The following is a 26,880-nucleotide window of genomic DNA, read 5'->3' as shown; positions in this document are numbered from 1 at the left end:
AGGATGGACAGGGATGGTGTCTCTAGTCTCTGTTTGCCAGAAGCTGGGAATGGGCGACAGGGGATGGATCACTTGATGATTCCCTGTTCTGTTCATTCCCTCTGGGGCACCTGGCACTGGCCACTGTCTGAAGACAGGACACTGGGCTGGATGGACCATTCGTCTGACCCAGTCAGGCCATTCTTATGAATGGTGAACCTAGCACCATGGCTGCTTCCAGGCTGCTACTGCAGCACTGGGGGTGGGTGGTAAACAAGGCTGGCAGAGAGTAACTGCCGCCTTCTTCTGCCTCCTTCTGGTCTTGATTGTAAGATCCGTGGACCAAGCCCTGTCCCTTCCTGGAGTGCATGTAGCACACCTCGCATGGGGGGGAGGAGGGGTCATCCTGCTCCTGCGTGGGGCCTGTGGGCACCACTTCAATCCAACTCATCAACAGGTGAGGCCAAACAGCTGCAGGTTGTGTAGGGCAGTGTTTAAAAATAGCTTCTCTATCTTCTGTACCCCCCTCCATGTGAGATTGAAACAGCCTCTGGCTGGCGTGAGAAGAGGTAGGTGGGTATCAGCTTAGGTTTTCTTAAACCAGGCTGCCAGGAGATCACAAGTCCCCCGTCAACAAGGGAAGATTTTAACCTGGCCAGGCTGAAGTGGTTTTACTGAGCAAAAACCCCCTCTCGCCTCTTGACAGGTTTGGCTCCCGCTACCGTCAGTGACCCTCGCTTGCAAGGCAAAGGCAGCGCTTCGGTACCGTTCGGGCCATGACCCACTTGCAGCAGGAGTGGAGGGAATTTCCCCTTCTCTTGGGCCTAGGGTTACACTTGATCCTGCTCGATTCCACTCCCTGCACCCCGTAGCCAGGTTCGCCTCCCCGCCTCGGGCAGATACAGCTGGCTCAGCAGAAGTCTTCTGGCGCCCTTGCTCTCCTGTCCCTGAGAGCTGGATTAACCAGTCAACAGAACAAAACCTGTTGCTGCTGGAAACGTCTACGCCCTGGTGCTACAGCTGTAGCTTGGGGCAAGTCCTTGAGGGTCAGATTTCTAGCGAGGCTCAGACCCCAGGAAGGTACAGACTGAGGGGGCCTGTTTCACACACACCATGCGGTACAGCTCGCGGGAGCCCTTTTGAAAACGGGACCCACCCGCTCTCTGCCTCTGTCTCCCCTGCTGTGAGACACAGCGCACTCTGCCTGGTTTTCTTAGAGCGTAAGCGCGAAAGGGCAAAGAGGGGCTGGGTGTTTGCACAGCAGGTCCCAGCCTGCAGGCGCTGCCAGCGGAACCCAGCGATCCTGCTCTGGCCAGCTCCCTAGGCCTAGCTTGATGCGGTTAGCTTCCTGCTCCCCAAAAAGCAGAATCCTGGAGGTTGGCCTTGTCCCCATCCTCCTGGCACAGTGCTCGCCCTTACCCTCTTAAAAATCAATTATCCTGCCCTGAGGCTTCTGCCTAGCCAGCCCCACTCCCGTAGAGCCCTCCCCATGCAGGGTTCCTGCATCCAGCTCTATCCCCCAAGGGAAACTCACACCGGTCTTTTACCCGGCTACAGCCCGCGCTTAGAGCCCTGCCGCTCAGCCGCCTGCTCCCCGCCCGGGAAGAGGCCATGCCCAAGGCAGCACGACACAGAGCAGACGGAGACCCTTCTGTCCAATTCCCATTTATTTCTTAGCGACCTCATCCCCGCGAAGAAGTCCACTAACTCCTGAGCAACTCTACCAGGCTCTACAGAGAACCCTTGTGCCTGAAGCAAGAAGATCTGGAGCAGGGGGGAGACACACACAAGCTTCCAGGACTTAAATTAAAGTTAAAAAAAAAAAAAACCCTAAGAAAAAGCCTCTCCCTGCCCCAACTCTTTGCACAGCTTGAAGTCAGTGGCATGGCTAGGGGGGAGGGGAGGGGTGCAAACACAGCATGGGAAGAAGAGGGGAGGGGGGGGGTAGGTTCCTGCTGCAGCACTGGCTTTTACGTACACCCGTTCCTACGGCATTCCCATGCACACCTCCTTCCCCACCCCTGGCTCAGCGGGAGCATCAGAGCTGCGAGTACAGGGAGTTCTCCATCTCCGGCGGGAGCTTTGAGTGGAAGGAGGCGAGGCCGACGCCGAAGTCTGCAAGAGAAGCACAAGGGAGAACCATCAGCGCTAAGAAATCCGCCAGCTCCCGGGTGGCTGCTCGAGAGGCTGTGGCGAAGTGGGGCACTGGGTGCATGGCCGCCTAGCTTGCGTGGGGCCAGCGCTCTGGCTTTCCGCTCCGCGGTTGCAGCTCAGCGGAGGCCATTGTGTTGGTGTAGAAGGCGAGCTTCTAGCCCAGCTGGTGACCAAGAAAACCTGGTCGGGTCCAATACAGCTGCCTTCGGGAGCTTGCAGAAAGGCCCAGGCCGTTATCTGCTCCAGGCACCTCGACTGACTCTGAAGCCTAATGATAAGTCCAAGGTCATTGCAGTTTGGTAGAACCAGCCCGTTGTTCTGGGTGCAGCTGGCCCCTCTGGGAGCACTTCAGCCAGGACAGCCGGGCAAGGGGCAGGTTTCCCAGCCAAGGGGGAGGATGGAGTTGGTGCAGCTCCGAGACAAGTAGGGAAGCAGTTAACATCAGGGGGCATTTCTCGGGCAGCTTTAGCAGGGTCTACATCTCTCTGGTCCCTGTGCATTGGGGCAGCGTCCCCTCCCTAGATAAGTCAGAGACACATTTTCCTCCCCCCCCGAACCTCCCCAAGCCAGGCTCCCTGCTTCTCCAGCCAGGAGAGGCAAACTCCACACCCTTCCCCAGAGCCTGACAGCGCTGACTTTGGGAAGCTGGGCTATGACCCACTCCCACTACAGGAACACTTGTCTTGCAAAGGAATCTGGGCTGAATTCTGGGGCTCAGGATCCCCCGATCAGCTCCTCCCACCAGCAAGCAGGGCAGATTCCCGTCCCCCAGCTCCCCCGACTGCAGCGCACCCATCTCTCCATCCAGCCGGCCGGGCAGGGGTGGATTCTTGTGCTGATCCTCAATGTGCAGCGTCATCTCTTCCCGCGAGGCGCTGGAGAACGGGCACTGCATGCAGGTGTAGCGCCCTCGCGTGTGCTCCCACACGATGCGGCTGTTGGAGGAGTGGCCTGCAGCACAGGGGGCGGAAAGCGTGTGCGTTGACTTGCTAGTGCCCGGGGATAGCAATCGCACGGCCAGCCCCTTCCCCCCCCCTCCCCCGAGAGGCATGCGCAGCTGTTCACCACCACAATGGCAGCACCTGGGCCACGCCCCCTGAAACACACCCAGCAGCTGATGGCCGTGGGAATGGGAGATCCAAAGGCCAAGGCAGGCAGCATGGTACATTGGACTGCGATTCAGGACGCCTGGGTTCTATTCCCAGTTCTGCCGCTGACCAGCTGGTCCCCTCCCGCCCTTGGTCTGTCTTGTCTCTTGAGACGGTGCGCGCTTTGGGGCAGGGACTGTCTCTCTCTGGGCAGCACCCGGCAGGGTGGCCTGGGTCTCTGGTGCCTCTCGCTGCTACTGTAACGCCCCTAACACAGAAGAGGAACAGGGGGCTGGGCCAGCAGCTGTTCCAGTTTACGCCCCAAAGGGCAGGTCATTCCCCTGCCCAAAGCCTTCGCTACCACACGCTTGACTCGGCTGGGGCAATCCAAGCCTCCCTGGTTTCACAGTAGAACAGCTGATTTCCCACGCCTCCCAGGTTTGGCATGGGGTCCAACAGGGACAGGCCAGGCTGACACTGCTTCCAAGAGCTGCCAGGCGTCCGAGATCATCCCTGCTCTATACAGAGTGGAGGGGAGCAAAATGGTCAGAGCCCCCAGAAACTGCAGGGCCACTATCCCTCCCCAGATATCAGGGCCAGCACCCCACAGACACACACTAGCACCACGGCACACAGCGTCGGGCTGAGGGTAACAAAGCCAGCCCCGCCCAGGGTTGGGTTTAAACAAGAAGTCTTGTCCATCAAGACACCACAGCAGCTGTCAATCCCGGACAACTGCCTCTCACCACCAAATCAATTCCCCCCGCCCAGGGCAGGCAGCACCCTCCCTTCTCAGCTAGAGATAGGTCAGCAGTTTAATACCAGGCCTCCGTATTATGTCCCTTATCGAGGAGCTCGGAGGTCTCCATCCAGTGACTGAGCAGTCTTGATGCTGCTTAGCTTGCAGGCAATCAGGGCATAGGGCTGCAGGTTGGAACACCAGAACGGCCAGACTGGGTCAGAACACTGGGCCATCTCCCCCAGTAGCCTGTCTTCCAACAGTGGCCAATGCCAGGTGCTTCAGAGGGAATGAACGGTTATTGGACTAAGCCACTCAACCACAGGTATTGTGGTTGTTTTGCCCCCTGGGTGGTGCCCTTGGGCCTTCCAAGGACTAAGAGCCCCTTGCTGTCCTGTGTGACATGGCTAATTCAAGCCCTCCTCCCACTCTCCTTGGGTTCCCCAGTTCCCAGGGCAGGTCACCCCCTCACCACACAGCAGCACCACCCAGTGACCAGAGAGCAGCCCAAAGCCGAGAGGTGCCGGACTAACCTGAAGTCACACCTGAGCCAAAGCATGGGAGGCGTGGGCCGACGCACACACCTGCGAAGGGAATCGAGGGGCGAGACAAGCATTAGGCCTTCCCCTCCCTTGGCTGGGGGGGAAGGGACGCGACCAAGAGGCCCTGGCTCGGATGCCAGCTGTGTCCAGCTGCAGCTGCCACTGGCTTTTCAGAACAAGGCTGACAGGACCAGGGGGCATCACTCCAGGCGCTGCCCCCGCAGGACTCCACGGACAGTTCCAGGGGGTGGAAGCGGGACAGAGACTGGGTGTGGGGGGGCGGGGGGAGCTGAAGGGCGATTTTTTTTTAAGCACAGGGAGTGACTTTCACACTGGAGCAAATGAGAGCCAGGAACACGTCCCGGTGCCCACACCATCCGCAGGTTTGCCAGGGCGTTAGCTGGGCAACAGTCACAATAGCCTGTCGCCGGGGCGCCTCCTCCCGCCAGCTCCTGCGCCGAAGGGGTCCCCAGCGCAGGCCGACGACGGCCATGACGGGAAAGGGAGCGGGGCTCACCAGCCGAGCACGGCGGCCACAGGCTGGTGGGAGGGAGCGAGGGAGGAACAGGCCAGGGAGGCGTCACGGCCTCGGTTACAGAACGAGAGGTGAATTCTCCGCTGGCGTAGTATCTCCGTGGAGGCTGGTGGAGCCAGGGGAAGATTCAGCCCAATACACCCCCAGGCCTTGGCAAACAGAGCAGGACAAATGGGATCGTGCCTCACGCCCCACGTCCGGGGAGCCCTCCAGGAGAGACGTGGGCCTTGCTCTCAAGTTTCCCCATGGAGCAGCTTGTCTGTGGGGGGCGAGATGTTGGGACGAGGGGACGGAGAAATGGCCACTGGAACCCACCCCATGGAGCCCGGGACAGAGGGAATCTGGGAGCTTGCGCAAATGGGATCTCTCTGGTTCTCAGGGTGGCAAGGGGAAGACAGGGCAGCTGGTGGGTAGCGTCCTCGGCCGGAAGTGCCTCCCCGCCCGCCTGTGGGTTCTCGCAGCAGCGGTCTGGGGCGAGCCTGGAAGGAGGTTTGCTGTAGCCTGGGGGATTCCCAGCTGAAGACGACAGATTTACCTGCTGGCCCTGTGTTCTCACCTTGACTTTTCTTCCACACAGCGTTGGAGACGGGGAGGCCTTGGCTGGGCAAGTACGGCCTGAGGCGATGCTGAACCGAAGCCTGAGGTAGGCTGTAGGGAGAGGGGTGCATGTAGGACAGGAAAGGCGCCGGCACCGAGGAGTGAGGCTGGCCCGAGAACCGGGTTAAGGACGACGGCCCGAAGAGCGAGGGCTCCAGCAGAGGGAACGGGTGAGAAGCCGGAGAGACCAGGGGCATGGACTCCAGGGAGCCGTGGAGACTAGTCGGGAGTGAGGCTGGCACGGCGGTGGAGACAGCGTCCATGCTGGGGAGGATGGCTTCTTTCTCCATGTGCCGGATGACGCTCTGGAGTTTGGGCAGCCCCTCCAGTGGCTTGGCCGGGGGGTCCTTCTCCAGACCGGAGGTAGCAGGTGGGGTGGGCCTCTCGGCTTTCGGCGCCGGCGCCGGGCTGCTGGCGCTGTCGGAGCAGACGTGCAGGTGCTTGAAGAGGGAGCGGTGGGTCCGAAAGCGCAGCAGGCAGTTCTCACACCTGGGGAGCGACAGGAGAGGGCGAGTCTGCAACGGCCCGGCCCAAGGGGAAGCCGCCGGCCTGCAGGCTCAGCCAAGCGGACCAGGAAATCTCTCTCATGGAGAAAGGAGCCATCCCAGGCACATGGCCGGAGTACAGGTCTGGGCCCAAACCCACCAGACCCCACGAAGGTTGAGCCATTTTTTGACCCGACCCTTCCCCCGAAACTGGAGCCAGTGGTGCGGCCGCATGCCCCTCTCTGGTCAGCTGTCACCCCCTGCTGCACTGCCCAGGTTGTGCGGCCAGAGGCGCTGCCACCTTGGCAGTCACGCTGCGGCCGGCAGGAGCGGAACAGGCAGCGGCTGCCCAGACCCTGACCCTCGGAGGCGGGTCCCGTTGGGCTGCGGGACTCTAGAGCCCAGAGGACAAAGCCAACACCGAGGAGGGAGAAGAACTGGCCCATTGGATCCCACAAGGGCCCCGCCACAAGCAGAGGGACAGCACGGAGCGGTTCCCCAGGAGAGAGCCCCATTGCTTGGCACAGTGACGCCAGTGCCCTGGTGAATAGCCTGGCGGGCGCAGTGCCCTGCCTAGGAGATCTGGGGGCTCTGGACGAGCTGGGACCAGTGAGAGGGGTCGGTGAGGGAGGGGAAGAAGGGGCCTTATTTCTGTGACCCAAAGAGGGGGACTTACTTGAAGTAGCGGTTTGGCTTGTAGTGCACCTTCATGTGAGCCACCAGGTCCTGCATGCTGGGGAAAGTGTCCGTGCAGCCCTGGGTGGGGCAGTGGAATATTTTACCTGGCAGAAGAAGGGCAGAGGGGTCAGTGAGACACCCACAGTCAGGTCCACCCTAGACACAACATTCTCAGCTTATATCAAGGGGATTCTTTATAACCAGCTACGCAATGGTTAGGGAGCCCAGCCCCTTCGACACGCACACCGCTGTAAACACACTCGGAACCTCTACAGGAACTCCGCACTTAACGTCGTTCCGGTTAACGTTGTTACGTCGCTGATCAATCAGAGAACATGCTCGTTTAAAGTTGTGCAATGCTCCCTTATAACGTCGTTTGGCAGCCGCCTGCTTTGTCCACTGCTTGCAGGAAGAGCAGCCCGTTGGAACTAGCTGGTGGGGGCTTGGAACCAGGGTGGGCTGGCAGCCCCCCTATCAGCTCCCCGCTCCCTTAAGTTCCCTGTGCAGCAGCCGCCCAGCAGGCTAGCAATTGCTGGCAGTTCAGCTGTCCCTCCCCCCACTGCCATGTGCTGTTCCTGCCCTCTGCCTTGGAGCTGCTCCCGGGAGCTTCCTGCTTGCTGTGTGGAGGGGGAGGAGGGGGAAGAGGGAGGCTAATGTCAGGGTGTCCCCCTCCCCCCTGCTCCTGCCCCCTGCTTAACCCATCTTCCATAGGGGGGGGGGGGACACGACAGGGCTCAGGATGGAGGGAGCTTGCTGATCTACTTAAAAAGGCAATGTACTTAGAGTGGGGTCAGTGTACTTAAAGGGGCAATGCGCATCTCTCTGTCTCTCACACAGGGTGTGTGTGTCTCTGTCTGCCATGCTGTCTCCCCTCCCTTCATTCGTGCTGCCTTGTAGAGTGTGAGGCTACATTAACAACAATGTGTTAACCCTTGAGGGCTCAGCCAAGTGCTAGTTCATCATTTAGCAGCAAGGCATTCCCTGGGAAATATCCCACCCTCTGACTCCATCACCTCAACCAAGCTTCACAGTCATCATTGCTGTGTACAGTATTAAAACTCTTTAAAACTTATACTGTGTGCGTACACACACACACACTCTATAATATAGTCTTTTGTTTGATAAAATTTTTTCCCTGGAACCTAACTCCCCCTATTCACATTAATTCTTATGCGGAAATTGGATTCGCTTAACATAGTTTCACTTAAAGTTGCATGTTTCAGGAACAGAACTACAACGTTAAGCGAGGAGTTACTGTATTTGCCAGGGAGGGCAGGGGACCTTGTTATCACAGCAAGGGAAATTTCAACACCCCTCTCCCCCCCCAAAAAAAACCCCAAAACAAAAAAACAACCCCCCCCCCAGATCAATTGGACAGTTTACCAGCGCGGCGGCTGGGCAGCAAGTGGCTAATAAGATGAGGGGGTGCGGGGAGGGGCTTCGGAAGAGAACCTGGGGGTGGGGAAGTGAATGAATTAGCTTCTCCTCGGACAGCCAAGGGGCAGATTGGATCTAGCTCCCAAGCAGCAGGAACCCATTGGTGAGCGTTTGTACAATCAGAGCCAGTGGGCTGAGCGTTTGGGATCGGGGAGCTGCTGTTTGCGAACACTTGGCTGGGCGAGTGCCGGTTCACACTGTCTGGGGTGGGGGTTTTATAGCTACGAGCTCCCATGCCCACATACTGCTATAAAAAGTTACGGCCAGAGTACCCAGCGTCTCCCGTTGTTCCTTGTTGGAGCAACTGAGCACTGAGCTCCTGGGAGAGTCCAGCACCTGTGCCGGGGCCAAGCCCCCGTAACCCCGGCCGTTGTCACTCGACGAGTTTGCACTCTCCCTACCCAATCAGTGGGTAGCAATACCATGTGACTTCAGTGGACAATCACCGCTCCAACAAATGCTCACACGCAACCCACAGGCTGGAGTCTCTTCACGAGCTGCTCAGCCATCAACAGCAAACCGACGCTGTAGAACAGCCGGGTTGATGCCCCAGAGGAAGCACTGGGAAGGGATAACGAGGCCTCCTCATCTCGGGCATCCAGCCTGCCCTAGCATGTGGTGTCCTGACACCCCACCTCTCGGCAGCAAGGCCCCCTTCTCCTAGCACCCCGCTGGGACGATATGCAAGCCAGGCCTTACCCTCCAGGGACTGGGTGGGTCTGTAGTGGACTCTCATGTGATCCATAAGCTCCTGCATGCTGTGGAAGGCCAGCTTGCAGCCGTAGCTGGAGCACGGGTAGTGCTTCCCTGGAAGGAGAGAGCCACCGGAGTCATTTCTCTCCCAAGCCCCAACAGCTTCCCTGCCTTCATGTCCTCCCTCCTCCCCAGAACGAGGGCACGGCCTCGCTGGTCCTTCCCTGCTGGCATCAGAATTAGCTGGCTTGGGCATGACGCACGTCACCCACCCATGAGAACATGGCAGGCTGCCTCTGGGCCAGAGACCCTGCAGATGTGAAACATAGCGGGTTCACCCAGGAAAGGGGTACAGATGGTGGCAATGGCCGTTTGCTCCCCCCACAGCATACCTCACCCCTGACCTGGTGGGATCCCCAATGGCTCATTCAGGCTGGGGCTCTCTGCTGAGATGAGCAACCAACGGGGCCAATTCACACGGAGCGCGATGGTGATTTGTGTCCCTGATGAGACCCACCGAACTCATGTCATACAGGCAGGGACAGCTCTATGTATTTTGCCGCCCCAAGCACGGCAGTGAGGCAGCCTTCAGCGGCATGCCTGCGGGAGGTCCGCCGGTCTCACGCCTTTGGCGTACCCGCCGCCGAATTGCCGCCGAAACCGCGGGACCAGCGGATCTCCCGCAGGCGCGCCGCCGAAGGCTGCCTGACTGCCGCCCTCACAGCGACCGGCAGGCCGCCCCCCGCGGCTTGCCGCCCCAGGCACGTGCTTGGTGCGCTGTTGCCTGGAGCCGCCCCTGCATACAGGCTGCTGAGTGGTCAGATGGCAACAGTTTCCAGTCCCTGTCGGCCTGGGCCCTGCTTGGACCAGAGACGAAGGGTCCAAAGCTTCAGTTCTCCCTTAGAAATATCCCATCACGTCCCTTCCCCCCCCCCCCCCCCCTTCTTCCCACCTCTGCCTCTCTCCTGCCACTGCCTGGTCTCTCTCCCCTGCTCCAGGTAGCCACTGGTTTCCCTTGCCACCTCCTCCGGCGCCGCCCCTCTGGGTCTTCTCGCCGGGACAGTTCTCAGGGCGAACAGGAAGAGTTTAGCTGATTAGCCCAGGAATACAGTAAAGGAATCTGGCCTGAACCCAAACTCCTCCCCCTTCTCTAGTAAGAATCCCAGGTTAACATTTAAGGGACAAGTTCGAATTAGTCTCCCTAAAGAAAACGGATGAACAGTTGTGCCCCTGAATATACCTGGAGCGGTGCCCTCTGCTGGAAGAGAGTGGACCTGCGGGGATCACAGTTCTACCCCGCCCCCCCCCCGGCCCCCCAGACACTGCTACTCCCTGAGCTCACCTGGGAGGGGTCTGCGCTTCGGGAGCCGCAGGTCCTGAGCTTGAGCCCCGCTGCCTCCACTTCCTGTTGGGTGCATCTGGCTGCCCGACACAGCCGGGTCATTGTAGCCTGCTGGAGAGATCCAGAATTACGACGCGAGCGTGGCCACCTGAGCGAGGCTGAGCTGCAGTCAAGAGTAGCGTTGCCCAGGGCATAGCAAAGCTCTTGCCAATACCAGGCGGAGGCCATCAGAACAGGAGCGCGTTCGGCACAGTGGGGTATTTCAGCTGCCGTGGTGGTCTCCGAGTTCTGTATTTCGACAAGGCCATTGCTGGGTGCCACTGCCATGTTTCTCAGCGTTTGGATTCCTTTTCAAGCTGAACCTGGGTGTTGGGTTTTTATTGGAAGCATCTAGGTTTGTCTACCTTGCCATTCAAAACCCGCGGCTGGCCCGGGCCAGCCGACTCGGGCGTGGGGGGCTCGGGCTATGGGGCTGTTTCAGTGCGGTGGAGATGTTTGGCCTCAGGCTGGATCTAGGACCCTGCAAGGTGGGAAGGTCGACACTGCAATTAAACAGCCCCTTAGCCCGAGTCAGCTGGCACAGGCCGGCCGCAGCGCAGACCTACGACATTGCGGCATGGCTTCCTGATGCAGGCTCTCAGCCTGAACGCCTCGGAAAGGTTTGTGAGCTGCGTTGGGAGGGAGCCACAGCCAGGCCCCTCCACAGGGCATCTGGGGGCAAAGAACCAGCTCTTCCACTTCCCACCTTTGGAGGCCAGCAGGAACCAAGGCCTCAAGGCCATTTAAAAGCCAATGTCCAGCTCGTGCACGAAGTTCTGAGGCTCCGTTTGCTCTGCAGCAAAGAACTATTCTTTGCAATGAGCTTGTTAGCCGCTGGATCCAAGAAGGGCAGGCCCAGAACAGCTCTACACACGGGCGTCTCTAGCCTAGGGACGATTCCTACAGAGCACATGCAGGATGCACTTTGGAAGTCAGAATTTTCGTCGACCCAAATGGATTTCCCCACCCCCACCCCGAAAACTAAGGTGATGCACTAGATCTTCACCACCACCAGGGCTAGCCACGGTCCAGACCTGGGATGGGGGCGGGCGGGGAGGTGTAGGTCCACATTCAGCTAGTCTGAACAGGGTTGGAAATTTTTTCAAGTGGGAAAAGCATTTCTTTCCCTGTTCTCCCATAATTCCAAGAGAGATGCTGGAGGGATCTTTTCACCGTCTTAGTCTGATCCATTAAATCACCTTGTCTGCCCCCCGGTCCAAGCCTGAAAGATTGGAGCAGGAAGGTTTCAGAATGGGAAGACGGGGGTTGGAAGGGAGAAAGCTTGGCGCTCGTCTAGCTCACGGCCTCTATGGAACCTGACGAGGGACATGCTGTCTTAACACAGGTGGGAGGTGACGGCCGAGACCTAGAGGTGCGCTCAGCTGCTTCAGCAGGAGAATTCTGCACGTGGGTCCCGATAGCCCACGTTTGACACCACCCTGACCAGAACCTCGTGGGGCAAACCCACGCAGCGGGGTCAGCTTTTGCATTACTGTGAGCGGGGGCTTTCCACTCATGGACTCCGCAGCCTGCCACATGCGCAGGGCCGGCTCTAGGCACCAGCTAAACAAGCTGGTGCTTGGGGCGGCACATTTTTAGGGGCGGCATGGCCGGCACCAGAATGCCGCCCCTAAAAATGTGCCCCGGCCGCCCTAGCTCACCTCCGCTGCCGCTCGCGGGCCGCTGCTCCCCCTCTCTCCCAGACTTGAGAGCCTGGGAGGGAGGAGGAGAAGCGGCGCCTGCGCCGTGCCCACTCGGAGTCTCCCCCTCCCGCCCAGGCTCTCAAACCTGGGAGGGAGGGAGGGGGAGATCCCGCGCGCCGCTGCTCCCCCTCCCTCCCAGGCTTGAGAGCCTGGGGGGGAAGGGGTGGAGTTGAGGCGGGGCCGGGGGTGGGGGTAATTAAAAAACAGGGGGGGTGGCCAACATTGTTTTTGCTTTGGGCGGCAAAAATCCTAGAGCCGGCCCTGCACATGCGCACACTGCCCTGGCTCTTCCCTCTCATACCAACTGCCTTGCAACCTGCATCCACCCTCCCCATCTCCCACCAACACTTCTGCTCCCGCGGAAACGTATTTACCGCCCAAGGAGAAGGAGGGCAATGCCGCGTCTTTCTCAGTCTTCAGGGCTTTGCTCTTGACGGGGCCGGGCGAGGCGTAGTGCTCGTGGTAAGCGAGTGCCGTGGCGGAGCGGGCAATGCCGGGCACTGGCGAGGGGCTCTTCTCCTGGTGATGCTAAACCAGACACAAGGGGACAAGGTCAGCTGTGCGCAGAGAGGTCTCGTGAACGCGCAAGACCGACACCTCCCCTCCCCAGCTGCCAGCTGTGACGGACTCAAGCAGGGGAGAGCAGGCAGGGCCGGGCCCAGAGATGGGCAGGGGAAAAGGTTCTGTATGAGGAGAGGCTGAAAAGGCCCAGGGCTGAGGAGTCTGGTGAGGGATACAAAGCTGCATGTGGCAGCGTGGCCTGTCGGAACTGGGAGCCCTCCACATCCTCTGAACCCCAGGCCGGCCGCCCCCAAAAGGCAGGGTCTCCTCTGCCCCAAAACCAGTTGCTCCTTCAAATGGTTTAGTTTCCCCTGCCCTGCCCCTCCCGAGTGTGGCATGGGAAAAGCTGCCGAGACAGCAGTGACCAATTCCGCCCCCTCCCTCCGCCTATCTGCTACTCAGCTACTGGGGCATGTGGGTGCCAAGGAGGTAGCTTTACCACTACCTGTGGCCACAGGACCCATGGGAGCATCAGATTTCCACAGGGGAAAAAAAACAGGAGGGGAGGGGCTCATGGGGAAGATACGAGAGGGAAGGGGAGGCATGTTAGGGAATTGTCCTAGCCCACCAGCCTTCTGCTCTCCCTCTCCGGTCACTCTTCCCTGCCCCTCGTTCCCCACCACCGAGGAGAGGCCAGCGTGGCTGGAACGGGGCTGGAGGGGGGCAGCGGCTGGGCAGAAGGCCCTTGGGGTGGACAGGAGAGAGCGGTGCTGGGGAAGGAAAGGAAGGGGGAGCTGCTGGAGGGAACGGCTGGTGGCGGGGAGGGGGGGAAATTGCTGCTCCTGCAGGGCCTGGTGAAGGACCTGCCCCGACAAAGCTGGGTCAGGCTCTGGGCATGAGCAGGTGGCAGGGACTGTGAAGGTGGAGGCCGTACGGCTCTAGGGTGACCAGACAGCAAATGTGAAAAATCGGGGGGGGGGGGGGGAGAATAGGAGCCTATATAAGAAAAAGACCTAAAAATCAGGACTGGCCCTATAAAATCGGGACATCTGGTGACCCTATACTGCTCCCTCAGGCCAGGGTGTGGGCTGGCAGCACCAGTCAGGAACAAATCACGTCAAAGCAACCGAATGTCCTCCTTTGACAGCGTTCCTGCTGCAGCGGATAGAGGGGAAGCTGCAGATGGGGGATCTCTTGATTTTAGTAAGGCCGTCCCACATGAGGCTCTCATAAGCACACTAGGAATTACTATCAAACGGGTGGTTGAAAGAGCGCACTCAAGGAGTAGTGATCAGTGCCCAACTGGGAGGGCGTTTGTAGTGGGGTCCCACAGGGGTCAGACCTGGGTCTGGTACCGTTCAATATTTTCATTAGTGACTTGAATCACGGAGCGGAGAGGATGCTTATTAAATCTGAAGAGGTCACAAGCTGGGAGGGGTCGCCAGCACTTTGGGGGGCAGGATTAGAATTCAAAACGACCGTGACAAATTGGAGCATTGGTCTGAATTCAACAAGATGAAATTCAATAAAGACAAGTGCAAAGTACTCTATGTAGGAAGTGCCGGGGGGGACTCAAACGCACAACTACAAAGTAGGGAATAGCTGGCTAGGTGGTCGTACCGCTGAAAAGGATCTGGGGGGTTACAGTGGATCACAAATTTAATAGGAGTCAAACTATGTGATGCGGGTTTGAAGAAGGCCAATATTCTGGGGTGTATTGACAGGAGTGTTGTATCTAAGACACAGGAGGTAACTGTCCCACCCTACTCGGCACTGGTGAGGCCTCAGCGGGAGGACGGTGTCCAGTTCCGGGTGCCCCACTTTAGAAAAGAGGTGGGCAAATCGGAGAGTCCATAGGAGAACAACAAAAACGATAAAATGTTTAGAAAACCTGACCTCTGTGGAAAGGTTAAAAAACTCCGATGTTTAGTCTTGAGAAAAGAAGACTGAAGGGGGGACATGATAACAGTCTTCAAACATGTTAAGGGCTGTTACAAAAGAGGCTGTTGATCAGTTGTTCTCCATGTCCACTGAAGGCAGGACAAGAAGCAATGGGCTTAATCTGCAGCCAGGGAGATCTAGGGTAGATATTAGGGAAAAACTTTCCAACTCCTAGGGTAGTTACGCTCTGGAACAGGCTTCCAAGGGAGGTTGTGGAATCCCTGGCACTGGAGGTTTTTAAGGACAGGTTGGACAAACCCCTGTCAGGACTGGTCTAGGTTTACTCGGTCCTGCCTCAGTGCAGGGGGCTGGATTTGATGATTTCTCAAGGTCCCCTCTTCCAGCCCTGCTTTTCTAGGATTCTCAGTGCAGCAGGTGGCCAGGCATGCTGGCGGCCGAGCTAAACCCAGGATCTTGGCCAGCCTTAGCCAGAGCCCAGGATAGTCCTGAAAACCAGGAGACTCTCACAAAACTGGGCCACAGGTCTTGTCAAACAAACAAACTGGACATTGTTCTGTGGCTGGACCTCAAGAGCGCATCGTAAAGCTCACTGGGTTGAAACGCCGTGTATTCGGCAAGGGATCCAGCCCGGAAGTCTACACAGCAACGAAACAGCCCAGCGAGCCTGAGTCAGCTGGCACGGGCCAGCTGGGGTTTTTTCCTTGCTGCGTAGACCTACCCATAGTCTGTGCATCTAGCCCGTACCCCCATCTCTGACAATGCAAAGTTGCAAGAACCTCCCTAGTGGACAGTTTGGGAATAATATGCCCATGAGGATGTTTTTCCCACCCTCTGGCAGTTAAGAGGTGGGGTGTGCCTGGAAGCAAGAGGGCTTTTCCCCCAGGGATGTTCTAGGTCTTTGAGCTCCTACACATTTTCTCAGGATCCAGATCTTCTGCAGAGCACCCCCAACAGGCCATTTTTAAGATACCCTGCATTTGTAGGATAGCCTGCTCCTCCCAGCCAGTGCATGCACCCAAACCCACAGTGCAAGCTCCAACAGATTGTATTGGCCTCAGGGGCGCGCACCCACCAGCAGCCAGTTTTTGCAAAGTCTTCCCCACATGCAGCATCGAAGACATCAGCGAGCTCAGCATCTGCAGCTAAGCTCCTGCCAGGAGTACATAGATCAGCTGCAAAAACCCCTTCACCTCCCCACGGCAAGGAAGGCGGGTCAGATGCGGGAGACACTGGCTTGATTGGTCATCTGCCTGCCAGGACAGCTGACGACGGAGCAGTGCATTGTGGGAGCCTGCTTTATCTTTCTCTCCCCCACAGCGCCAGGGAAATCGGCCTTCCCTATGTGGGTCCCAGCCTAAGCCTATTAGGAACAGACCATCTTGAAAAAGCCATTTTAAGTTCCGTTAGCTGCAGCGAGGATGAAGGGCTGGGGAGCGGCAGCTGCCAGGCTCAGACAGATGGGAGCCGAGGCAGGGAACAGCGTGCGTACAGCTCACCATCTAAACGAGGCCAAGCTGCCAATTGTATTTCCCCAAAGCTGTCGGAGCCGAGCAGCCCTTCAGGACGGTGCTGAGATCAACCACATCGGTCTCAGAAGGTCCGGCCCCGGCCCAGTGGATGCATGAGCCTTGGAAACTCGAGGCTGTGAACGCCTCTCTCATGTCAGGAACTGGGCTGTTCCCCCACCTGCGCAGGGAGGCAGCGGTGGGAGTTAGAGGACAGTGTGTAGGGGACTCCATGCCATTCCATCAGTAGGCTCAATGCCCCACCTCTCCCCATGGAGGGCTCAGGGCAGCCCAGCTGCTTGGGGACAAGGAGGTGCTAGAGCTCACCCTTTGCTCAGACTCTCATGCAGGGATGAAAATCTAACGCCGACGCTGCTAACTACAGGGCGGGTACAGCTGGAGACCGTTGGGCCAGTCCGCTCTGGGCACAGCGCCCACCACTACAGTGTGGGATGCTGGAGCTGGATTCCTAGTTTGCCTGGGCAGATGTCCTTGGACCAGTGGGGCTGCTTCCTCCCTTGGCACGGGCGTGTAGCTCTAGTTCACATCGGCACATCAAGAGCAGGGCAGCGCCGTGGTGCAACTCACTAACTTGTTTCCAGGAGAGCCTGGTGTTTACTCTGTACCAGGCCTGAATGCAGCCAAGTACCCCTCAGCCCTGACCACTTTCGCTCCATGGCCTCCTTGATCCTGTCCCGCCAGTTGTGAACACCTGTCCCACGAGGAACTGGCCTGTGACCATTAAACTCATTTTCATGCAAACCAGTAGTCAGATGAATGATTTTTGATCATTATTGCCCTGGGCAGGATCTGAACCCATGACCTAGAGGTGCAAGGCTCCCTACTGCCAAAATCCCCTGGATACCCGCCACAGCCCCCTAGTATCTCATGTGTTTCTCCTCCCAGCACCCAGTGAGGTTTGACATTTTACCGATGACATGCCCATGGTCACACAGGAAGCCTGTGGCAGAGCGAGGAATTAAACTTGGGTCTCCCAAATAGCAGGTTAGCACCCTAACCGCTCCTCTCCAAAGGGCCACCGATGGATCCCTCACTGCCAGGCCGCTTGCAAACCACCGGTGAGTGTGGCACCATCCGTGTTTAGCTCGGTGCTTGGGGCAGCTGGTACTGCACAGAACCAGACCCCACAAGGCGCCGCTGATCAGCAAGGCTGATGGCGGGCAGAAGCTGGTCCTGGTTTGTACAGAGGCAGCACAGTTTCAGAGCCTGCTCTGTGGTACACAAAGAAGAGCCTGTTTCTCCTCCTGGCCGTGCTGCAATGGAGTCGGTCAGGGCTAGGGATTCCCCAAGCAGATGCAGGCACAGTACAGTGATAAGCATCGCAGACCGGGCCAGCGAGGGATGGAAGGGGATAAGGACCTTGCCCCAACCAACCACGTCGCTTCTAAACCCAGCTGCACTGGGGAGTTCTCAGCAGCGGGGATTGAACCTGGGACTGCTGGTTTGGAAAGCACGCCCCCCCCGCTGCCTGAGTTAACAACACCCCCACCTGCTGGCAAAGGGCTGCAGCAAGTTCATTAACCTTTGTGGCCCAAGCACCACCCTGACCTCCTGTCTTGGTCAGCCGGATTCCCCCTCATGGATTTTTCAGTGGAAAAGTAAAAGCGACAAAGAGGAAGAACCCAGGCAAAGGACATCCGTGGGATGCCCAGCAACTTCCCATTTGCAGGTACAGTGCAGGAAAATACTTCCAGGCTATGGCTCGGTGACATTTCACCTTCTGTTCACCACAAGCAGTTAAGCATGGTTTTAAGCATTGGCAGGATTGGGGCTGAAAAATGTACTGATCCGAGGCTGGCTGCTTAACTTTGGGGTTTGTATTTAAAAAAAAACAAAAAAAACCAACCACCACCACCACCATATCTGGCTATTCTCTAGCTCTTTTCATCGAGAGAGCTCAAAGTGCTTTACAAAAATCACTATCCCCCTTTTGCAGATGGGGAAACTGAGGCATAGGAAGGCAAAGTGACTTGCTCCAGAACACCAGAAAAACCAGTGGCAGAGCCAGAAACTGAACTGGGACCTCCCAAGTCCCAGTCCAGTGGCCTATCTACTAGGCCACCTTGCCTTCCTCTTCGGCCAGATGTCAGTTTTATAGAGTTAGGGTGCTCAGCTTGTTCGCTTTCTGGTTTGTGGGGCCTCTTGCAGCCATCAGCAATAGTTTCATGCTACCTGCCCAGTCTGTGCCTTTAAAGCCAGAAGCTCCCTGGGCTTGTCTAGAGGATTTTGCTGCCACTACATCAGAGCAGTCAGAGGTCAGCACAAGAAGGCTGCTGCTGCTGCTCTTTTACTTCTCCTCCTTAGAGGCCAGAAAAGGAAGGTTCTGGGAGGACAGTCAGGGAGGAGTAAGGACAGAGCCAGGGAGCCAGTGGTGCAGTAGGGGGGCGTGTGCAGTTGGTAGATGGATATTTGAGACCCATCAGGTGCAAAGGCCTTAGGGCCCAGCAGCTCAGGTGCCTACAACACTTGCCTGAGAAGTGGTACCAAGGACAAAGGTGAGTGATCACAGCACTCCAGTTCCACTGGTGGCAGCAGTGGGATGCCCTTACCTTCCTAGTGGTAAGAGGAAGGCCTCTTATTAGCTAGTTTGGCTGGCAGTAGCTGGGATGCAGGGGCCTGAGGACTACTCAGAAGTGACCCTGACACATTCCAACTGTTTCCTTAAATCCCAAAGAGGGGAACAGACAGGGCATATGGTAAGACGTAGGGCACCTCACAGGGCTATACATCTATCAAGGATGCTTTGGGTGGTCCCTGGACCAAACCACTGACCCCGAGTGGAACCGAGCAGGCTACAACCACCACACACAAGCAAAGGGGGAAATCTTTCAGTGGGGCGATTGGGATTCGGTAGGCTCAGAGTGCCTCTGCCATTCCCCCCCCACTCCACCCTGAGGGATCAGAACCCTCTCCCCCCTCCCCCCAACCCCATACAGGGGCTGGAAATTTTATGCTCTCTACACTCTTAGGCTGGGGTTTTCCCCAGGCAGCCGAAGAATTTTCACCCCAACCCCCAGTAGGGGTCTGAGGCCCCAGCGGGTGTTCGCTTTGCACGCCATGAGCTTTTCAGCGCATCTCCTCCTTTGGAAAGGTAGAGTAAAGAGACACATAAAGTACCATTAGCTATAGCATCAACTTGTGGCTCTCTGCATGTGCTATTGTCAGTTTCTGTTGGAAATCCCCACCTCACAATCTCTGTACAATCTCTGCAGGGGTAATTTTTTAAAACAACAAAAGTGAGAACTACCAGGTCAAAAAAATCCCTACGTGCCAACATTCAAATGACCTCCCGGAGGTAGAAAAAATAAAAATGCTGCATATCAGACAAGTCTTAGGGAAAGTCAATCATTCAGCCCAACCTGATCAGTCCACCCTGGACTGTCTCAAAGGCTGGTTTGGCTGAGTCCCACGGACACGCAAGAAACAAAGACCAACAATCACCTCCAGCGAGAAGTAATCTAAAAGCGTGTAGAGAATTCCACAGAGATCTACACTGAGGGATCACGAAGGCTGCATCACTGAATCATCTGACTGCCAGAGCTAAGTCTGTACATACAACGTTAGCTCTGCCCCCTGCCCCCACTTGCGCATGTGCCTTAGGGTAAAGGGTTAAGTTTTCCAAGAGCACTTAAGAGGCTTATGACTTAAATCCCATTGAAAGTCAACTATGCTAGGCACTGGACAGGACCACATAAGTGACAGTCCTTGCCCCCAAAGAGTTTACAATTTAAGAGATAAGACAACAGGTAGGTGGAACAAACAAGGAGCAGGAGGGGGTGAGGTAGGGGACAGGACAACATATGGGCACAGTCCTTGAAACATCCTATATCTAGTCTTGGGGTAGTGTGAACCAGACACACTGAAAGTAGGGTTACCATACGTCCGTATTTCCCCGGACATGTCCGGCTTTTTAGTTGTTAATTGCCGTCCGGGAGGATTTTTTAAATATATAAAAACATCCGGAAAATACGGACGTATGATAACCCTACCCACTGCCCCCTCTCCTCTTGGGGGTGTCAGCTCGCTCAGCCTGCGGATTGCAACCCCCCCCGTGCTGCTGCAACCCTGCGCCCCACATCTAGGAGCGGTGGCGTCTCTGCAGCCAGCTGCTGGTGCGGGGGACGCGCGGCCGCTTCTCCCTCCTCCGAGCATCCCCCGCGGCTCTGGCAGAGCCTCAGTCTCCCCCCTCCGTCCCGGCCGTGCAAGGAGCCCCCCCCGCCAGCGGTCCGTGCAGCCGGGCCTGCCTCCCCCCTATAAAATCGGGACATCTGGTCACCCTAATAGCATCAAAGTGTTTCTTTAGTATCGTTTGATTCATTAACAAGCTCCCACAAAACCGTCTGGATTTCAAAGGAAAACTGTTCCGTTAAAAGGTTTCCCACCAGCTCTAGCGTAAACCTCCAGGTGCCGAGCACAAACGGTCCAGCCACATAACTCAGCACGCACTGAGCAAACGGTTACCTTTTGCACGGGTGCCGGAGGAAAGGTTTGCATGCGTCCAGCTGCAACCCCAATGCCAGTGACAGCCCCAGGAGGAGCTGGAGATGAGGGGATAGGAGCGAGTTGCATAGAGCAGTAGTTCTCAACCAGGAGTCGGGGGGCCCCTAGGGGGCCTCGAGCAGGTTTCAGGGGGGCCTCCAAGCAGGGTCAGCATTAGACTCACTGGGGCCCAGGGCAGAAAGCCAAAGCCCCCCATGGGGCTGAAGCCCAGGTCCCTGAGCCCCACCACTTGGGGCTGAAGCTGAAGTCTGAGCAATGTAGCTTCATGGGGGACCCTGTGGCGTGGGGCCCCAGGCGACTGCCCTGCTTGCTACCCCCTAACACCGGCCCTGGCTTTTATATGCAGAAAACCAGCTATTGTGGCATGGGTGGGCCGTGGAGTTTTTATAGCACATGGTGGTGGTGGTGGTAGGGGGCCTCAGAAAGGAAAAGGTTGAGAACTCCTGCCATCGAGGTTCTTAGATCTCCGCTCCGGAGCTGGAGGCCTATTTGCAGGGGAGCGGCCAGCAAGTCTCAATGTTTCTTCCGTTTGAAAGCCAGGGGTATTTCTGAACGGCGCTCCAGGAGCCTTATGGCCCTGCGTGCCATCGACAGGGCAGAGGAGTGGAGAAAACCCAGTGAAACATCGAACAATCCTGGCGGAGTGGAGTGGAGAAAACCCCGCTGATTTGGGGTGGGGGTGCGGCGGGGGAGGGGAAGATAACTTGGCATAGATTTTCCCAGATTCCCCTGCTGATTTATAGCACCCCAGGTCAGGCTTCTCCATTGGGAGCAGCACCACTCGTTGCTATGGCAACAACAATTCAGCCTCCTTTCTACAGGGGTTCGATCTCAGGCAGGGGACGAGCATCTTCTAAGCCCTACAGGAAGCAGCGAGCGTGCGCCTGCGTAGTGGGGGGCGGGGGGGAGGAGAATCCAGTTTTCGGCACAAAACGTTCCGAGTTAAGAAAGGGAAGCGGCAGTAGGGTGTTTGAAACAGGGAGATTTTTCAGATCCCAGTTCCTCACGTTGGACACTGCTTCAGCTCATCCCCAAATGGCCACCGTGTTTTGAGAGCCAGAGCAAGGCGAGAGAGAATTTTAGGCCTGATCTCCCCCGTGGTTTAGCCCCAATTTCAGCATCTGGTACAGAACAGCAAACTCCCCAAGTCCAGTTCTCCAGGTCCCCGCTCCTTGTGGTGCCTTCAGTGCAAAGCAGGTGCAGCATGTGATCAGATCAGAATGGGAGCGTCCTCGGCCCGCCGCCAGATCAGACCAGGACCTTGCCCTGGTGTGACTGCACGAGATGTGGAGCCAGGGGCATCAGGGCCATAACTCCTTGGTGTATTTCTGTCCTCCAAACCTTAACTCTGCAGCACAATCAGAGGCAGACAGCAGCTCGGGCAGACATACCTGAGCTAGCACTGTTAAAAACCGCAATGTAGATGTGGTGGCACAGGCTTCAGCGTGGGCCGTACCAGCATGCTGGGAGCCTGGGTACACACTCGCGTTGCTAGCCCGCCTGCGCCGAAGCCCGTGCCACTGCATCTTCACTGCTCCGTTTAGCAGTGCTAGTGCAGGTAAGGTACGTCGACCCATGCTGAAATCACGCCTCGGGTCGCCGTGTGGACACACCGTTAGAGTCAGGATTCCAGCCCCGAGCGCTAATTCAAAAGTCACTTTATACAAGTATTCCGCTTGGTTGTGCAAAAATTCACCATTTCCCCCCTCAAGAGACTTTCACTAGTGAGCTCTCTCGGTAGAATAACTGCAGGAAGCAAACGCAGCCAAAACACGGTCCTTTACAAAATCCAAACCAACGTTCCGTGGGGGAGGGGTTCACAGCAACCACGCAGCCCTAACTAGGGAGAGAAGTCCCCATTGCTACGTCTGTTAACGGCCACAGCTCGGCTCCCCAGTGCAAACACGAGGGCTCATTCAGACCAGCTAACACAGAAGACATTCACGGATCCACAGCAGCGGGATAAATGGAACAAATAATCCTATTTGAGAATCTATACCCTGCTCTGCAGCCAGAGGTTTAATACAATTTCTGAAACACACATTGTCACACGCAGAGATAAGAGACAAAGGGTTTGGAGCCAGGGACTCCTGATCACTCACTACAAACATAATAAAAGAGAAGGGGGACGAGAGATACAGGAAATAAATGCTATGACAGCAGAATGGCTTTTTCACTGATCGTTCTGCTGAGCTTTCAACCCACAGCTCTGGTGACTGCTTGCTCAATGTTTCCTGCTCAATCTGGAAAGCATAAATTTGTCTCAGTTAAGCCTTGTCCTTTCTTGATGGATACAAGCAGACCAGGGATCACAGGGTTAATTACGTACATGTTAAATAAAAATAACTGTGTTAAAAGAACACGATGACGGAGCTCAAATTGCATGAAAGTGAGATAATTCAGATTTCTCTTCCAAAGTCTCCTTGACTCACGCTCATCCCCCCTCCCACACGTGTGTTTTGTATTATCGCATGGGGCTGACCATGAACTTCAATGCCATAATCTACAGTTTGTAATGGATCCAGATGACACTTGTTTTTCCTTATTTGCAATATTACTATTTCAGCCTTAAACGTAGATTTCTTCCTTTCTTTTTTTTTCTTTTTTTTTTTTTTTTAAATGATGAAGGGAAAAGACAAGAACTTTGCATTTGGGATTAAATACATTCTCGGTGGAGATCACTCTTATTTATGAAGCAGCTAACCTGTGCTAGTGAGAGGAACACACAGAGTTGCTTTGCACCAAGCCATGATCACACCTGGGTGTTAATTTCAAGATCTATTCACTGGAATAAATGCAGCTGTGATGGTGGATTACAGCGTTTCCCCTGCTCTTAATTATTTTCAGAGAGGGCTGCATGTCAGGATCCTAACTTTATGATGCTTTCACCATTTCTATGCCAGCTTTTAATGGCCCCTAGTCAAGTGACTTGCCCTAAGCAACCTTTTAAAATAGTCCTTCTGAAAATGCTGCTGCTTTCAAATCCTTCCTTACTTAGGCCAGGTCTACGCTACAGTGGCACAACTTACGGCACCATGGCATAGATGCTTCCTACATGGACGGAAGGGGTTTTTCCATCGATGTAGTTAATCTACCTCTTCGAGAGGCAGTAGCTAGATTGGCAGAAGAGTTCTTCTGCCATTGACCTCGCTGTGTCTACACCAGGCTTAGGTCCACCTACCTACAGTGCATCATTTTTAATCATAGACCAGGCCTTAGTTTGGAGCCTTTCATCACTAATCTCTGCCTATTCACACACCTGGTCATGTAAATCAAATAACCAGGCATTAGGAAACAGAATAGATGATATGATCTACCATCATCAGTAAAACCACCTTCTCCCAAGAAAAAACAATGAGGAATCCTTGTGGCACCTTAGAGACGAACACATTTATTTGGGCATAAATAAGTTATTAAGTAAAATATTTATTATAATGTAAAAATAAATAAAATATGTATGCCCAAATAAATGCGTTAGTCTCTAAGGTGCCACAAGGATTCCTCGTTGTTTTTGCTGATACAGACTAACACGGCTACCACACTGAAACCGTCTCCCAAGAGCCTCTCTCTCCCCCCACCCCATCTGACAGTGATCTCTTGCCCATGTGCTAGCCTGCAAATTGATCTGCAGAGGAAGCCTCCTTCCATGCAGGACCCATTTGAAGTTATTTCAGCTTGCAGGACCTTCCTATGCGTCCATACTTCACCACACACACATGACGTTACAGCAATAGGGGGCGAGGGGGAGAATTCTCCCCCTCCCCCCAAAACAAAGGCTTGAACCCCCATTTTTCCTACAAACAGCCAGCACCAGCCCAAACCGGTGCAACATCCAACAGCTCACCCGTTGTCACAGCGCACTGCCGGACAGCCACCTCCAGTTCAGGCCGCCCAGAGCCCTCTGAATAACTGCAGCATCCCAGAGCATCTGCAAGCAACCCTAGGATAACAACAAAGCCAGTGCAGGCAGTTCTGGGACAAGGAGCCGGCTAACATGTGCAGTCAATCAGGGGTGGGGGAGAGAAACTGAGGTTTACAAGGGGGGGGGGGAGGGGAGGGTGTCTTTACGAACAAAGACGAATTATAAAAAGGGGAAAGAAAAATCAACATGAAATAAGCAGCTTCCTGTTAAGAAAAAAGGGGCCACTCCAGGTCCATGTGACAGATGGGGGGGGGGGGGGAGGGTACAATGGGCAGGGTGAATTCCTTATACCATGTTTGCTCATAATCATCCTTAAGGCAGGGGGGTGGAGAGGGGCAGAATGGATGTAATGACTGGGCCCCTGTCCAATGGTCCCACTCCCCCACCCCCCCAGGAGCCATCTGCCTGGCTCAGCTGAAAGCCAGTTTCAGTTTTCCTTTCCCCTGAGTGCAGAAGCTGCTGGCCAGCGGGCTAGTTTAGAGGGTCCTGGATCCAAATCCAGGACCCCCCAAAACCAGGCATGGTAACCAAAGGACATAAAGCCACCTAGAGTGCCCCCTCCCCCTCGGCCCGCACCCCTCCGCCCCCACCGCCCACGGGGGCTTGAATCCCTCTCCCCCCCCCCCCCATCTCCACCCTAGCAGATGAGGTGACATTTTCTCCCTTTGCAAAACACAAATGCGGTGGATTATTTTAGGGGGGGGGGGATATGTAACGCTACCCCCCTCTTTTAGCATGACCTGCTTTTCTCTTTGTGGGGGTGAGGAGGGGAACCCCCCCCCCCTTAAACCAGCTCCTCACTTACTTTCAGCCCCTTCTGGTTCATTTCACAGGCAGAGAGCCCAGCTGCCTCTGGTCAGTTTCAGGCTCGCTGTTGTACCGGGCTTATTTATTTCCAGGACCAGGGAGGTGGGAAGGAGAAGGGGGGGGGCTGCCCCCCAACACACACACACACACGAAAGGCTGCTCCTGGGTTAGCCGAGTCCACCTACCATTTCTCTGGCAGATCTTGCAGGGGAGGGGCTTTTGTTCTGGCTTTAGATCCCAAATTCTCCCGGAGCAGCAGCAAGAGACATCAAAAGGCAAAGATGTTACATTGTAGCCATTTTATGTTAAGCAGCTGTCGCGAGACCGAGGGGGATGGAGGAGGGGGGGGGAAGGGGGAGGGATTTGTTATAGGAGGGAAGTGAGGGATTAGATTCCTTTAGCAAAGGCGGGGGTGGGGGGAGATCTCCTGGAGTTGACAAGACTCCAATACAAACCCAAGAGGCGGTGACTCCAGCGCCCAACCCCCTTGGTCCCCCCTCCTCCCTCTCTGCTCTCCTATCACATGATTGTGTCTCTCATGTGCTTCTGTCCTGCTTCTTCTTTGCTTCCTTTTTTCCCCTTAGTTTTTTGTTTTTTTTTAATAAGGCCAGAGCTGATGGTGCCAATAAAAAAAGATCTGCACAGGCCAAGGGGCATCCGGGCTTTGTTTAGGGCAATGCACGGCATGGCAGATGTGCACCGAACCATTACATCCAGCGGCAGAAAATGGCTGCAGCATCCTGACCTTTCGGGTGTTTGTCTTGGACGTGGGGTTGGCGGCTCGCTTGCAGGTGTTGCTCTGCGCAAGGCCAGGCGGGAGAGACGCCCCCATGCCTGTTCGTTAAGAGCGGCCATGGGATCTGAACCGATCTCACAACAGCCCTGAGCCGGCAACAAGGTCCATGCAGATGGACCCTCTGCCGCTTCAGGGCCTAGCAGCAAGATTTGCCAAAGAGTTTATGGGATTTAGGCACCCCATTCCTATCAGCATTCAGTGGGAATTGGACACCTCCATTGCCTTTTGAAAAGCCCACCCTATGCTTACATTTTAGGTTCTTTAAGAACAACAGCCTACCATGCACCCTCCCAGGGGGCTGTGACTCCAACAGCTGCACTGAGATGGGAGACCCAGCTAGGCAGATGTTTCAGCAGCATTTACTGCAGTGATGCGTTAGTGACCTCACTAGGAGGAACCATAGTTGACTGGTGACAGCGTAGGGACCCAAGAGACCTGGTGCTAGCTGCCTCTGTCACTAATTGCATGCAGTGGTGTTGTCACCGTGTCGGTCCCAGGATATTAATGAGACAAGGTGGGTGAGGTAATGTCTTTTATTGGACCCACTGCTGTCTCTATCACCAACAGAAGTTGGTCCAATAAAAAGATATTAACTCACCCACCTTGTCTCTGTCACTGATTGGCTGTGTGTGCAACCTTGGGGCAAGTTACTAGGGCCCAGCTCCTCAAAGGGATTTAGGCACCTAATTCTCATGGGAGTTAGGCACCTAAATAGCTTTGAGGAACTGGGCCGTCGCTGCACTGTGCCTCAGTTTCCCCATCTGTAAAATGGAGCAGATGCTGCTAATACTAGATGATCCCCACCACGCCTGTACATGAAGGGTTCTCAGATCTGGGGGACCTGGAGTGCGACCCATGGCATGGGGGAGAGCCACATCCTTGGCCTCGTATCCCCTCCCTGCAGAATCTCCCCTG

At 55.9% G+C, this 26,880-nt stretch overlaps 1 protein-coding gene across 1 annotated transcript; it reads right to left on the bottom strand.

Annotated features, from left to right (window-relative positions):
- Window positions 1-2,012: 2,012 nt before the first annotated feature.
- ZNF414 (zinc finger protein 414) lies at window positions 2,013-25,436 on the bottom strand. Its single transcript, XM_065422302.1, has 9 exons — window positions 25,355-25,436; window positions 12,386-12,539; window positions 10,270-10,380; window positions 8,934-9,041; window positions 6,796-6,901; window positions 5,594-6,123; window positions 4,494-4,544; window positions 2,926-3,084; window positions 2,013-2,094 (listed from the first exon to the last, which is right to left on the bottom strand). The coding sequence occupies exons 1-9, from the start codon at window positions 25,355-25,357 to the stop codon at window positions 2,018-2,020; spliced, it is 1,299 nt and encodes a 432-aa protein (XP_065278374.1). The 5' UTR covers window positions 25,358-25,436; the 3' UTR covers window positions 2,013-2,017.
- Window positions 25,437-26,880: the final 1,444 nt, after the last annotated feature.

Source organism: Emys orbicularis, chromosome 24 (genome assembly GCF_028017835.1).
Source record: "Emys orbicularis isolate rEmyOrb1 chromosome 24, rEmyOrb1.hap1, whole genome shotgun sequence".
NCBI classification, from domain to species: Eukaryota; Metazoa; Chordata; order Testudines; family Emydidae; genus Emys; species Emys orbicularis.
This window is presented reverse-complemented; position numbering and strand designations above follow the sequence as displayed.

What these genes read in the sequence shown, in the direction of transcription:
- ZNF414 (XM_065422302.1), bottom strand. An exon ending in AAGCCAAACCGCTACTTCAA is followed by an intron (nt 6,124 to 6,795) that starts GTAAGTCCCCCT and finishes GTCGCTCCCCAG; the next exon opens with GTGTGAGAACTGCCTGCTGC. An exon ending in CCGGCTGGATGGAGAGATGG is followed by an intron (nt 2,095 to 2,925) that starts GTGCGCTGCAGT and finishes CTTCTCTTGCAG; the next exon opens with ACTTCGGCGTCGGCCTCGCC.